General features: G+C 33.0%; 4 protein-coding genes across 20 annotated transcripts; all 4 read right to left on the bottom strand.

Moving 5' to 3' along the window:
• Window positions 1–33: 33 nt before the first annotated feature.
• On the bottom strand, window positions 34–914 carry LOC107269002 (eukaryotic translation elongation factor 1 epsilon-1). Of its 2 annotated transcripts, XM_015742375.2 has the most exons (4): window positions 742–910; window positions 474–677; window positions 309–404; window positions 34–209 (listed from the first exon to the last, which is right to left on the bottom strand). In XM_015742375.2, exons 1-4 carry the CDS (start codon window positions 826–828, stop codon window positions 78–80), a joined length of 519 nt encoding a protein of 172 aa, XP_015597861.1. In that variant the 5' UTR covers window positions 829–910; the 3' UTR covers window positions 34–77. The 2 variants fall into 2 exon arrangements, with proteins under 2 accessions (XP_015597861.1, XP_015597860.1); XM_015742374.2 differs by having other exon boundaries at window positions 309–677; window positions 742–914.
• Window positions 915–1161: 247 nt separating this feature from the next.
• Window positions 1162–4500, bottom strand: LOC107268997 (inosine-5'-monophosphate dehydrogenase). The gene is made up of 2 exons (XM_015742366.2): window positions 3986–4500; window positions 1162–3327 (listed from the first exon to the last, which is right to left on the bottom strand). The coding sequence occupies exons 1-2, from the start codon at window positions 4310–4312 to the stop codon at window positions 2083–2085; spliced, it is 1572 nt and encodes a 523-aa protein (XP_015597852.1). The 5' UTR covers window positions 4313–4500; the 3' UTR covers window positions 1162–2082.
• A 418-nt stretch (window positions 4501–4918) lies between these two features.
• LOC107269000 lies at window positions 4919–8673 on the bottom strand. 8 transcript variants are annotated; one of them, XM_025086299.1, is made up of 11 exons: window positions 8429–8673; window positions 8309–8381; window positions 8072–8212; window positions 7885–7995; window positions 7671–7829; window positions 7459–7588; window positions 7141–7353; window positions 5806–7064; window positions 5496–5737; window positions 5204–5394; window positions 4919–5141 (listed from the first exon to the last, which is right to left on the bottom strand). In XM_025086299.1, exons 1-11 carry the CDS (start codon window positions 8532–8534, stop codon window positions 5055–5057), a joined length of 2712 nt encoding a protein of 903 aa, XP_024942067.1. In that variant the 5' UTR covers window positions 8535–8673; the 3' UTR covers window positions 4919–5054. The 8 variants fall into 8 exon arrangements, with proteins under 8 accessions (XP_024942067.1, XP_024942068.1, XP_024942064.1 ...); XM_025086300.1 differs by having other exon boundaries at window positions 7471–7588; XM_025086296.1 differs by having other exon boundaries at window positions 7141–7588.
• Window positions 8674–8789: 116 nt separating this feature from the next.
• On the bottom strand, window positions 8790–14929 carry LOC107268980 (solute carrier family 35 member F5). 9 transcript variants are annotated; one of them, XM_025086316.1, is made up of 11 exons: window positions 14460–14760; window positions 14057–14244; window positions 13923–13972; window positions 13205–13443; window positions 12927–13064; window positions 12801–12857; window positions 12428–12691; window positions 12144–12326; window positions 11741–12060; window positions 11418–11663; window positions 8790–11325 (listed from the first exon to the last, which is right to left on the bottom strand). In XM_025086316.1, exons 4-11 carry the CDS (start codon window positions 13364–13366, stop codon window positions 11241–11243), a joined length of 1455 nt encoding a protein of 484 aa, XP_024942084.1. In that variant the 5' UTR covers window positions 13367–13443; window positions 13923–13972; window positions 14057–14244; window positions 14460–14760; the 3' UTR covers window positions 8790–11240. The 9 variants fall into 9 exon arrangements, with proteins under 9 accessions (XP_024942084.1, XP_024942085.1, XP_015597817.1 ...); XM_025086317.1 differs by having other exon boundaries at window positions 13205–13423; XM_015742331.2 differs by having other exon boundaries at window positions 13205–13423; window positions 13923–14244.
• Window positions 14930–14986: the final 57 nt, after the last annotated feature.

Raw genomic sequence — 14986 nt, 5'->3', positions numbered from 1 at the left:
TACTGCGTGGGGTCTAATGATCTACTAGTCCTATAATATTTTTTAGCACTTATGTATTTAAATGTATCTTAATTTTATTACAAGTACAAATTAAGTAGATTAAAATTAATAAGTTCCAATTCCTGTCGCAATTTCTCATCTTGCTGAATATTATCAAACCACCTTGACACATTGACATATTCTGCCTTTTCCTGATGGGTTAATCCTTGCTGTAACAAGTAAGGGCAGTCATAATGGATTTCATTGATCCATATCTCTTTATATGGATTCTTTAGTCTCAGACTTCAATCTATACTTTGGGTTATTACCATTATTGAATGTAGGGCGTAGTAAAGTACAACATCAGCTACAGTCTTCTCTGTTCCTGTTATGTATGTAGATTTTCTTAAAATCAAGTTTAATTCCTGTGAATATAATGTAAAACTCATATTAATAACATTTTGATTAGGGTTATCTAGCCTGAACTGAAATACCTTTAAGATCCTCTTTACATTCTTCAAATTGTCAGCGTAGTTTACATTGAGAACTACATACTCCAACCATTGTCGAGTTAGAGCTTGAGTAACTGCATCCTTTCCAAGTATATTAGAAAACTTAGAGAGCTTTACTAGAGTTTGCACTATTGTACTAAAACCTTCAAGGGATTCCTTTTCTAATAGATCTTTGGCAGCAACAACCTATTATTCACATATTGACATATGTTAATTTATTCTTTAATAAAATAAAATTCATGATGCTTACATTATTTTTGGAGACATATAGTTTTCCAGGAGCAACATTCAGATATTTGGAAATGTTTTCTACACATTTTACATTGCATAAAACCATTATGTTAAATTACAATACGATTTCTGTGCAAAATATGTTCTACGCGTAAGGTTACGTGTATTGTATATAATACTATTTATGTAAAGTGACGCGGACGGCAGCACTGTACTTTTAAGAAATTAAATTCTAATATTTTTCGACTATTGTAAAGAGTTATTAATTACAATAATTCATATACTATATTCTTGGAAAAAGATTTTATCCAAAGTCTCTAGAAATTTTCTGCAGTATTGTATATATTCTTGAGTTTCTTTATCTAGAATTGATTTTCTGACGTACTATTGCATTAGGATAGAATTGGATTAACGGAAGGTAAAGAACACGTAACGCATATTTTATACTTTCAACATTGATTTATAATTTTAGACATACAGTTGGTCATTATATCTTTACAAAATATGTTTTGCAGTGTTGAATAAAATTTGCACTTATACAATGCTTCACATTACAATAGTAAAATTATAAAATGTATTGACTTAGTCAAATATTTCGGTGTAAAAGATTCCTTTTTTAACCCCCGATTATCCATCTGCTTCAAAATAAACACAAAAGATGAGATAATTGTTTTTTAAACAGCATCGGATATGAAATCACTTTAATGGAAGCTCACCTAATTGCAAAGAATAACATTAATATAACGGTATAACGATAAAATACTGTATTACGCACTTCCGTAATTGTTGTAAACGTTATTAGCAATCAAGCAGTTGTTAATTTTATAAAATGTATTGATGAATATACTTCAGTCGTCAAACAAAAATTCAGTAATTTAGCTGATCCATAATTTTATACTTTCTCTGCCCAAAAAATTATTATCATAATATCAACTGTTCATATACTGCTTTACTAATCATAGATGAATCAGGTCATGGTAAATTATGGATAAAACATGACATTCATAAAATCTCATATACAATTGACCTACTCTATACAAATATACAGAAAGGCTCTTATGTATCATTATGTAAGTGCTTATAGAATATCTTGCATCTATAATATGGAAAGACTTTGCTATCAATTCTAATGGATCTAACAGTGATAAAATCCCTCACCAATGTCAGTTTTTCATTTTCAATTGGCATTCGAGGAATTGTTAAATCCACGGCTGTACTTGCAATCGAGAATAATATCCGAAAAATATTATCAAGTTACTTCGATCGCTTACAAACCGTCTCTTCCTTTACCTGCGACGTAAGTCACATGTAAAGAAATGCAGGTACTTTTTACAATATACAGATTAGTTTGAATCCATGTTTAAAAGAGCCTTTTTTCATATGAGAACAAACCATGAACATTTCCTTCTTGTTGAGCCGAATGTGTCCTTCTTTCAAATTTTAATTCTCCACTATACATCATAGATCTTAAAGCTGACAGTGATTTTACTCCAATGTCTTGACAGCCATGTTTAATTCCACATTGCAAATAGGGAAGGAATTTCAATATAGTTCCTTTGTCAACAATTGATCCACTGACGCCCTGAGCTACTTTCATTTTATCCATTTCATTGTGAAAGTATCTATCCATAGCAGAACCTTTGGCATCTTTGCGATTCATAGCTTCCAGGGATCCCATCCCACGATACTTTTTCAAGCGCACTCCATCGCTGAAAAAGTATTCTCCTGGTGCTTCAGATGTGCCAGCTAATAGAGATCCCATCATAACTGTACTAGCACCTAAGCTAAGTCCTTTGATGATATGTCCAATGGATTGTATACCTCCATCAGCAATAACTGGGACTCCAAATTTCCTGGCATATTCAGAGACTTTGTACACCGCTGTAGCCTGTGGTCGACCAACCGCCATAACTTCCTGTGTAATACAGATTGATCCAGATCCCATACCCACACGTAAACCATCAGCGCCAGCATCTATGAGATTCTTCGCTTGCATCGTCGTTACCACGTTACCAGCAATAATTTGAAGTTCAGGGAATTTCGATTTGATATATTTAATCATTTCGATTTGATATTTTGAGTTGCCTTGAGACGAATCAAGTACAACTACGTCAACGCCAGCTGATGCTAACAACTGTAACCTTTGCCTATCTTCAGCACGCGTTCCGATTGCTGCTCCAACTAACAATTGTTTGTTTTCATCTTTACTAGCATTTGGATAGCTGCGATTTTTCTTTAAATCGGTTCTCGCCATCAAGGATACAAGTTCACATTTTTCATTTATGATGGGCAATTTACCCTTCTTTGATTTTTCCAAAATGACATTAGCTTCTTGCAAGGTTACACCAGATGTTGCAGTAATTAAGTTTTCAAATTTTGTCATTACAGATTCTAGCTTTAGATTTTGTTGGTTCGGTGAATCTTCAAGAAAATCAATATCTCTAGATGTAACAATACCAACAAGTTTACCTCCAAGCTTTCCATTTTCTGTGATGGGGACACCACAGAATCCATGCTCTGCTTTAACATTGAGAACATCACTGACCGTGTGATTTGGAGATAATACAACAGGATCTCTAATGAAACCATGCTTATATTTTTTTACCTATAAACACACAGTTCAGTATAATATTAATCACCTAGTTACAAAAAATATAAATAGATATTATGATAGTATATTCTAGCCTTGCATTTTTTTCGCAAGCAAGACCTGTCAAGGAGAATAGAGCTAAGTGAATGGATGGAAGGTTAACGACTTTATGTATTCAACTTACAGGTAATACTCAATTAGATACAATTGTAAACATGAAGAAACGTTGGTATTAACCTTATTATAAAAATTTGCATTATCCATCATAAGTAATTTAATGTAATATAATGTATATGCAACACATATAATATATCAGGTATGTAATTAATAAACTTAATGTTGGCAATTATATTCAGAGCTAAGAGTATAAATGTCTCCAGTTTAGAAGTATATTTTAAATGACTAGTTATTTGTGTGTAAAATAACTTACGACCTTATAGAATAAACCATATAACTTATTGAAAAAACTCTATGAATAGGTATTTCATACAGAGTCAAATGTGAAGCTTTGAAATTTCATATGATAGACAGCCAATCAAATACATCAAAGTGATTCAAAGTTTGAAGTGATTCGCACGTGACATAATTAACTTTTAATGTGAAATAAGTGGATGTTTAAAGCAATGTTTTTTAACTGTTCCAGAATTTCTCAAAGTGTTTAAAATCCACTTACCTTTTGCACTTCAGTAGCCTGATACTCGGGTGAACAATTATGATGTATGATACCGATGCCACCGCAAAGAGCCATGGCAATGGCCATGTCGGATTCAGTAACAGTGTCCATAGGGGACGAAACGAGTGGAGCTTTAATTACAACTTTTTTGGTCAGCGGAGAAGAGAGATCTACCTCGTCGGCAGTAAAATCGATATAACCCGGTAGAATAATGAAATCATTGTATGTGAGACCGTCTCCTGAGGCGAATAACTGAGCAGCAGAATGACCATCATCGGGTACCGGAACATCAGTCGGTTTCGTGCCATAGATGACATAGTCTGCCATTGTTTGAGTGTATTTGTATTTTCACGAGGATTCTTTGAGTTTTCAAACAACCGATGATCATAAGATATGACTTAGAAACTATGTGAACAAGACTTCCTTGTTGCCGATAACGTAGCTTCTTCGTGACAAGTGAACACCACAACCAACGTATCAGATGTCGCGGGACAAAATGACCGAACGCAACGTGCGCGCTGTGACTATATAGACAGTTCGTTCCCCCTCCAATATCCGTGGCTGCAAATCACCGACCATAGCAATGGCTTCGTTTCTTGCACAGAGCATGTCCGGAAGTTACAGCGCAACTTTTTTTTGAATTTGAAAAATGTTGCATAAATGTTATGTGGCAGACAATACAATGAACACGAAAATATAGTAGTCCACCGTTTATACAATTTAACACTCAATATTTTCAGCAAGACTTGGTGGAATGCAACCCGTATTTTTGAGATTTGGAAATCCAATATCTTTTGGTTTATTACAATCTTTACGACCGCTTTTATTTCCTGATGCACTTCAGTCATCAATTGGGTCAGGTGGTTTAAAAGTACCAGGATTAAATTAATGGCCCGTCAAACATTGTAACTAAATTTATAGACTCACTTTTGATTGTTTTGAAATAAAAGTTTAATCATAAATACATGTACATAGGTATGAATAAGAATAGTAATGAATAAGAATGCAAAAACTACATAAAGTATACAAAGACATAACGTTATAAAAAAAATGATGCATTACAATATATCTATAAACGTCGTGGAAGAAATATGGAAGCTATGATGTTAGCCAGCGTTGTTGCACTTCCTACACTTATGCTGGAAATAACGAAGAACTGCAGAAAATATTACATGGCTCACTAATGTCTAACAGAATTATAGTAATATTGCTGCTTACCGGCCGTAGAAATATTTTATTCATCGAATCGAAGAATCCACCAAATGCCTCTTTGAAAGAAGATAAAACGTAATCCAATGTAAGTTCCACATAAGACAAATCTTCATACGTGTCATATTCATCGTAAAAGAAGTAGTCGTATATCATTGGTAAAAAAACAATAATAGCATACATCATACATCCAAAGAAAACTGGTGATAAAAGAAAATAATTATTACATACATTTTTATAAATCTAATTTTCATCGGTATGACTATTACAGATTACACCTGCGTGCTAAATAAGTACTCACTGATTGTTTTAAGTTTCAGAAGACGTTTGTCCATATACTTTTCTCGTTTGTGCTCAAATTTATTTAAAAATGACGACGACAATAGAGATTCCTCATAAAAATCATTTGGTTCCCCTGAAGTGATTTTCTTGATAACAGCGCTATGAGTACCAGCAGTAGGATCGGAAGATGATTTCATATTGCCATTGATATATAATTGTTTCGTTTGTATTGTATCAGTAGAATGTTGAAGAGTTGAATCTCTAAAAAAAAAACACATAATACATTATTTTACGTTATGTGAAAAATGCATAATATTTTATGCGCATACAGTGTTTTGTTAATCATGCTCGATAAAACTGAACATTGTTCCAATGTTCGAATTTCTGGTGAACTAATTGCCAATTGTTCCTCGCAAGACTGACAATCGAGGTCCTCTGCCTTCCTCTTTTTAATTTGCGGTGCACCCATTGCTATTTGACAAAAATATTGTTGCTCGGCAGTCTCGCCGTTATTTAGCTTATGCGACTTTAATTTATTGTAATAATCCCAGTAACTTTTATTCAACAATTCCTGAGTCTTTGCAGGAATGGCAGTAGACTGTTCGAAAGGCATATCTAAACTGGTTCTAGGTAATTTATCTTGCTCAATATGTTGTTTCTCGTATCCTTCAATTTCTTGAGTACGCTTAGCATCATGCATTGATCGTTGATACTCCTTTCCACAACATATTCTTTTGACATTCCTCGTTATACAACTAGTATCCACGGTTTTTATTGCTTTTTCCATGTTATGGGAAAGTTCCTTATTTTCATCCACCATTTTCTGAAGATAATGATTTGTGTGCTTTCGTTTGGAGCATTGATGGTAACCAGGACATACGATATTACTGTCCGAATCCGCTATCAAAGGCTCTTCACTTTTGGTAACATACGAAGAAGCTTTTTTCAAGTGAGCAGCAGCAGTTTTTCTTATCTGTCCACATTGCATTTCCGAATGTGAAAGGAGCTGCTGCCGCTTCGTTGGACCAACGTGATTATCACGCGATGGAGTTTTATGTTTCTCATTATGTTGCGTATACACTTCTGAATCAGTTGTTTCTTGATCGAGCGCATTCTTGTTACTCTCATTCAGTTTGCACTCTTTAAAAGCAGATTTCCTTATTTGTCCCTTAGGAGTGTCTGGTGAGCACAATTCGGAATCTGCAGTTTCCACTTCATATTTTGCCATCTCAGTACTTAATTTATTATTTTCAGCTGTTTGGAAGTGCAAATCACCGGATACTTCTGGGTCATAAGAGAAACTTTGGCACGATACATTTTCCTCTGTATTATCAATATTATTCAATTTTTGATTTAATGGTAAGGATGATGCTGTCTGCAAAGATTTTGGTGGAATGTCGACCTTCGCTTGAGATTGTGTTGATATCTGAACAGGTACATTCTGATAACTTAATACTGGAACTTGAACATTGTAGCATTGCGTCATGTATTGACAGTTTGGTACCGATGAAAAACCCAGTTGCATATTGCTTGCGGACGTTGGCTGTACTTTCTTTTCTACCATTAATAAAAATTGCCCATTCTTTCCCTGCAGTTGTAATCGATTAATCGATAACTGAAAAACATCACTACTAATTATACTATTGAATTATTTAAAACGTTACTTGGGAATATTGTTGAGGCGCATCCGACGATATTAAAGTTGAGGAAACATTTTGCACAGTCTTTGAATTTGAAATTCCATTATCCTTAGGTACAACGATACATTCTAGTTGATCGTTATTTTTGACTTCTCGATACAATTTATCCTCTTTTTGAGAAACTTTTGAATTGTCATTTTCAATTAAATTTATTGTATTACGATCATGACGAGGTATCTGAGGGTCAATTAATTTCGTTTCAAGTTTTTCGGAATAATAATCCTTCCTGGGAGATGAATGCTCCAGAATTTTGATATCATTAGAATTACGTATATCCTTAACCATTTCATTTGCTTCTGACTGTACTTTTATGTCAATCCCATCAATCAAATTACAGCATGTCTGAATACCGATGCTCTCCATGCCTTTTATCTCGCCTGGTTTCTCAGCTTCGCGCTGAGTCACTTGAGGACTGTATACAACAATTAAAATATAATTCTTAACATAAAATCATATGACCAATATTTCCCAAATCATTCAATAAGACTATGTACGTGTTGGTATCCTTTTCCGGAACTGTTTTTTCAATTTTCTCCGTCATTGACTTAGACTGGCTTGGAATGACTAAAGCCGAGCGACTCAATTCCGTTGGCTTTTCGTTATCTCGTTCCGATGGATCCGTCGATGTCATTTGACTTTTAACAGATGTCACCCTGTCACAATAAGACACGATAAGTTCAATTATAAAATTATAGAAGTATAACGTACCGTTTAAAACGCGGATCCAAACATCCTGGCCTTCTTTTTTGTTGATGCATAAGAGTAGGAATCTTTTGAGGACGATGTAGAGATTCCTCAAGGTTATTGACTCTCGTTGATCTGGATTGACATGATACAAATAAATAAGGAGAACGTTAAATAAGATTTTTCATTAACATTGTAACTGCCAACAAACTGAGAATGTGGTCGAACGATAGTACGACTTTTTCTTGGTGTACCAGTCAAAGCAACAACGCATGGAGGTTCAATGATATCACCAACATCATCTGCCAATTTACGTCGTGGTATTTTAGGCCACGAAGGATCTGCTGGAAGACTGCATTTCAAAGGAATAATTGTAAAAATTAGTTGATCTATGATAAAAATTTAATTGCATTTAACATATGAAAGTACTTATGGCCGGTGTACTTACCGCAATGAACCAACAGTAAATTTCTGTGGAGTTGGTAATAAATTTTCACTGTTTACTGAAAGTTTAGTTGTCTCTATGAAATACATGAATATGATAACTATGCTGATTCTCTACTTTTACCTTTAATGTTCAATCGAAGAGCACTTGTATCATCATGACACGCCATTTCAAAAGAATCACACATATCACTATATATTATGCTACTATTAATTTTGTGGAACTCCATAAAGGTAACACTTATTTTTAAAGAGCCGTAACATTTGCTTTGTAGGAAATGCAAAATCTATATACAAACATTAAGAATAATTAAATGATATTTGGAGCAAATCTATGAATAAATGATTTTTTCTTGTTTCTCGACTTTCGTATATTTTGCATTTTGCCATAGTAACATGAAACGTTCTGCAAAGGACATTTGCATGCGTATCGCTACGTAAGAAGAGATGGGTGTTTAACAATTGTTCTTCAGTAGCATCGTTTGTATTTCATATAATATGTATATATAATTTTATTCTTAATAGTACAATGTAATATTTACATTAAAATATACAGCGATATTACATACAGGAACAGTCAGCTATATATGTATAGTCTGCATAACAGTATTACTTCTCTTTTTATTGGCTTATAATGATGTGTTTATTTATAGCCTTTATTTGCGCCTCATAATTGTTGTATCATAATATTAAGCTATTTTTCGGGATTTTTGAAGTATATTCAATACTATAATGGAACGAAGTACAAAAAAGACTTGTATTTTGCATATAGCGTAATAACGTTTCACTAACATATTGGAAATATAAACGATAACATTGTGCGCATTAACCGATGGACATGATTCTGTTGAAATGCTCAACATTATGGAATTTTATGGGTCCATATTTTTCTCATCCAGATCAAAATATTAGTTCCCACATTATATGTGGATAGAGAATGTCCAAGTATAAAAAGGGTTAATTTTTCTCTTTGTTGTCTCCGTAAAATTTTGAAAAACTACATCAAATAGTACCCTCTCATCTCCCTATCTGTAGCAAAATTGCAGATCACATCGTTCTCTCCTTTTTATTTTATAATCCAGCCAATCCTCGAAAGACGTTAATTTTAATTGGTCCAGAGTGTAACCATTTCTTTTATTGTTCCTCGACAGATGTAAAGCTATCGAAATATCTCACTGACAGTGTCTTAAAACTAGTTAAGGTCTAGTTCAAAACATTTGGCTAACTTGCCAAAGTCGAAACAAAAACGTATAAGAATGTAATGCATCTGTTGAACTTTCATATAACACATAATTGCATAGAATTACATAGCATAAATTTTTAATCTTTGAAAAATAAATGTTACTTCGTATAATAAAATATAACTATTAGCAACGTTCATTTAGTCTTCATTTACTGTCAAATTGAATATCAGTAGAAATTTAAATTACGCAAGTAAATAAATTCCAAGCAGATACGACGCAAACACAATATGTATGGCCTAATTCTGTTTTTTAAGTAATATGCAGAAGCAAACTATGATACATCAAATCAATTATATAATCAACAGAATTTAGTTTAAACGTAATGAAACGATATCGTACTATAATTACCAATATAATGTACACTGATATGCGGATTCAATTAAAGAATAACAATGGTACTTAAACAGAAGCTTTATAAATAATTTAATGAAACTTCATCAAATTGCCATTCTTCATACAGTTAAGAATACGCTAGGAATATCTTAAAAACAAGATATTCCCGCTTATTCCGTACGTTCATGTCAAATTATTTGACTATGGACGCAACACTGTAACATAGGTAACATAGCCATATCTAATAAGGAATGCAAAGTTCAAATAAAATATAAGGAACTAAGAAAGTCAAAGTTTATGCAAAGTATAGGAAATGCAGCAATATATAATCTATACAATGAATATAATATCACAAACATATTTATATCTCTTTATGCTTTATACACGATACTGAGTTTTAGTGAAGCTCAATTGAAAAAACCTATTGCTCACACCAAACTCTTTTCTCTCTTTGTCTTCTATAGTGATGCAAACATCAATATACAATGCAATGCAATATAGCTGAATAAAATGATGAGAGTGATTTTGTAACAGCATATCACTTGTGCCAGCATATTGCTGCAATACAAAGTATTTAATTGTATTCAATTCACCATTGAAAACTATCACATCCGGTGGGAAAAAGTAGTTTCACTACAATAATCCACTATCTTTTGATATCGAATATCCTATGCATCACAGATTTTCACAAATCTGGTGTCCACAACTTTCATATACTTTCAGACAAAGACTTTTGTGTATGGCACATATAGAATCTTTGCAATACTATTTACGGTGACCCAAGTATTTTTATACTAAGGAAGTTACTACAATTTTGGTAAATAATCGTGATATGCTTTTCTTCAAATTAGAAATTAATGAAAAATATTATTACTTGGATAGATAAAGTTGCCCGTATAGCTTTTCAAGGATAGCAATCATTATTGTCTGGCAGTATTATGGCAAATGTTTCACAAAAGCTGTAATGAAACGCATTTGTTGTGTATCTTTAAAATCAATTACTTAAGCAATTTTAAAACAATTACTTTTCAATAATAAAGCAAAGTATTTTTGAATACATATAATGACTTCTTTGAATAATTCTACCAACAGAATAGAATGCCTATCCATGAAGGAATATGCTTCTATTCTCACTGAAAGCGAAGTCTAACCTACAGCAAATAATACAATGTATACCGTTCAGAAATTAGTCTCCCAACCTCAAGTTTTTTTGAAGTGTATCAAAGTAATAATATATCGTAATTTAAATATAAACTCTCCATTAATGTACTATAATACCATACGCTGACAGTAGCAGTATCCTCTACTGTAAAAGTCCATGAAATACAAGTATCACGTAAATCTAACATTATTGTCGGGTTAGGCTTCATGCTCTCCACTATTTATGCCGATGAGTGATTCAGTTTGTTCGGCTTCTAAATCTGGTATCCTGAAAATGAAATCTCTACTCAAGCATTACAACTCTTTCAATGGTAATTAGAAGAATAATATGCACCCTTCAATTTAAAAAAAAGATCAAAATAAAGATTATTATACCTCATTGATCTACTCCTGCGACAAATCCAAACATAAAGTCTCTTCACTAAGTCCATTACCGGATCCCAGTTGTCGTAATATGACAATAAAGATACAGTAAGAAAAGCCAAAAGCATGGGGACGGTTCCAAAATAAAAAATACACGGGTATTCAACTTTTTCCAATAAAACATCTGCTATCATTGACATTGGCATTGTTAAGCTAACAGCCAATGTTGCTATGAGGGACGACGTTAGAAAGCAACCCCTGTAATACAGTTCAAAGTGTTATACTGAACTTGAATAGATCTATAATGTAATAAATTGTTGTTAAATGATTCTTACCATAGCCAGAGAACTTCACTTAAAACAGTGCCAATCAGTCCATTAATAATTAAAAAAGTCCATTGGTGACTATTCGGCCATTCAAATTCCTCCCAGTGCCCATAGTGAAGTATAAAGAATAAAGGCCACAAAAGGGTGAGATTAAAAAGTCCCACAAATCCAAAGAACATTGGAATGTCCATTTTATCTTCATGATCTACTTTTCTTTTTAAAAATACTAAGTACGCAGCGTAGAAAAATGCACTGACTAGAGCTAATATTACCCCTGTTGGTATCTTACTACCCGTTTCTATTGCTAAATCCGAAAGACCAACTAGTACCTAAAATTAAAGATTGGCAAATCAATTTAAATCTACTTCGGTATATTTCTAGATAAAATAAAATATTACAAAGAGTTACTTACAATCCCAAAAATGCTAATAGAAACAGCCACGAATTTAGACAATGTAAATTTGTCTCCTCCATTACTAGGAAAAAATGCAGCAAGGAACAATGTGAATAAACTAGATGTTGAAGACAATACTGTCACTATTCCTGTCTCAGTCTGTGCTAATGATGTTTGATAGGTATAATTTGCCAGAAACCACTAAAAAGTAAATACCATGAATGACTGTCGCCAGTAAATATAAAATATAATCAATATGGCGATTAGATATTATTAAATTGATTTAAAGAATAATAGCTTACCAACAAACAAAACATTAATGCAATTTTTGCAACTTTTTGTACAGAAAATTTATTTGCCTGTCTTTTAGCATGTTCACCAGCTGTCACACTCGCTTCATAACTCAGTCTAGCTAAAAGAGCTTCAGTGGCATCGCTTTCAGACATATGGCGAACTTCTGCTAATTTGCTGAACCTCACAGAACGAATCGAAGAATCATCGCTTTCTGTGCCAGATGAGCGATCGCAGTGATCCAGTGTTTTAAGTGGAACAAACGTGGGGTCGCTCTATAATAAATCAAGAAATTAATGTAAAAACTACTTTAATTAGTAGTAAAAAGAATCTTAATCACATGTAAAAATACTGTAAATTTTAAAAAAACGTTAAATTTCTCACCAGACTCGTATTGCCCTCTGAATAAAAATTGTCATCTTCTACATTTGGATCTATGAACTAAAATATAATTTGTCATTACTCATTACGTTATATCACTTAACATAGATATTAAATAACGCAATATACCATGTACGTCGCTGGTTTATTGCATTGATCTTTCCATGGAGGCCAAAAGCACAAACCCAGCAAGTATAATGTGAACATGGACGTTTTTATGTAGGTACTGAAAAATGGCTTTTCAAATGCTGCTTGTCGATAAATATACTGCAACAGAAAATAGTTTTTAAAATGTTTACTTATACATAGTAATGACTACAAATAATCAAAGAGTAAAATAAAATATGAATTTATAAAGATAGCGTTGTTTAAAAATTTGTAATGCTTTAATACTAAACCAATCTTACTTTGGTGAGTTCAGAACTGGAGACCCAAATGATATCCACTAAGAGGAGAACCAACAGGCCTAAAACAAGTCTTTGAGACTTATTCATCATAGCTGCAAGTCTATGGGGATCCTCCGCCATCCCTTGTTGTCTACGTTGCTTCAGTTCTACAGAGCAACTCATACCTCCTCTGCTAGTCCTTTGAACTTTTTCCTTATGGTGTCATGACTATATTAGTGACTAGAACCAAATTAGAAACCCTGTACACAGAGTTTCGTTGTTGTTGAATATAAATACAATGCATTTGACAAAGATAAGAAACATGTTATGATTCAGGGAAAATACTAAATATAAATTTAAATGAAGTTAGCATACTTGGTAGTCCATAGATATACATATGTATATTAAAACATAATATATAACAATGAGTGCATGTATATGGAGTATACAATGTTATAACTTAATTTAGAAGATTACATTGACATTGGTGGTCGTGTAAGGTGATGTTTAGATAAAGATACATATAAAGACTAATTTGAACTAGATTTTGAGTTCCTTAAATGTTTGCTTCATACGTCAGATGTCAACAGTGACATATAACACAAAATATTCAATTCTCAGTGATAAATATCTATAATTTTGATTTAATAATTAATGCATTTAAATGATTACAAAAAGATGTATTTGAAGTATATATGACATATATGATATGGATATATTATTTAAGTAATATGCATACCTATTTGTAAGAGTAGCAAATATGACGTACTGACATATGGTTGCTTTTGTCTAGTAAAATAAAATACTATGTTATGATAGCAGATGTCACAACAGTATTTTAATAAAACAACAAATGAATACAAGAACTAGTACAATTTCGTTTTGGATTTACTGCCTTTCAGGCAGGTGGACAGCTCAAAGTTAAAAATGAAAGTAAAAGACCATAATCACATCATAAACAACAGTGATTACTCCAGGATGGTTCTTTAACAGGTACTGCTATTGGCTATGTGGTCCAAACAATCGAACATTTTCTCAACGTCATAATATTTTATTCCAATCTATAATAAGCATTAATACGTGATATTATTGATAGCAACAAGAAATATTTAAGATACAAAGTGCCTAGATGACAAGTAGAGAGGGAAAACGAGACATATGCAACTACAAGTCAATTACTTGTTCCTCGAATATGAGGATAATTATAGCACTCCATTAGGAAAGTTTTACATAGGACAATGTATGACTAGAAATAGTTCATTTTAATACAACTCACCAAGCAGATAAACCCTAGTTTATGTCATGATTGATCAATCACATTGCAGCATAGAAGCCTACATCTTAAAATATGCGTAACATCCGAAGCACCACTAAAGCCAATATATGTATTTCTGCGTATCAGTCCCTTAAACTATTATGAGAAATTTATCTTGGTACAATGCACAACACTTTTTCGTAATTACGTGATTATTTCAGTTTTTATTCATTTTCACCGCATAACAGCTATGCAACGTTTCTATTTTCCTAGATGACATTTGTACATATCCTTTCATAGAGAGAGCGCCACTAGTTCAACAATGAGCCCACCATATAGAGGTAAAATGAAATTTACCTGAATTTATCAGCATATATTGTAATTATCAGCAGGAGTCAACATTGGCTGTCGATATAAAGACAGATTAAGCATCTTATCAGTCAACGGTCTATTGCGTCTACTTGTCAGAAGCTATCCATGTGCTGTACTAGCGATTGGTAAAGCAGGTCAAAAACAGTGTAGTCTCGCCGATTGTAGGATTCACATAA

This window comes from Cephus cinctus, unplaced genomic scaffold (assembly GCF_000341935.2).
Source record: "Cephus cinctus unplaced genomic scaffold, Ccin1 Ccin1_scaffold0597, whole genome shotgun sequence".
Taxonomy (NCBI): Eukaryota; Metazoa; Arthropoda; class Insecta; order Hymenoptera; family Cephidae; genus Cephus; species Cephus cinctus.
The sequence above is the reverse complement of the archived record's forward strand: the minus strand, read 5'-3'. Positions and strand labels throughout refer to the sequence as shown.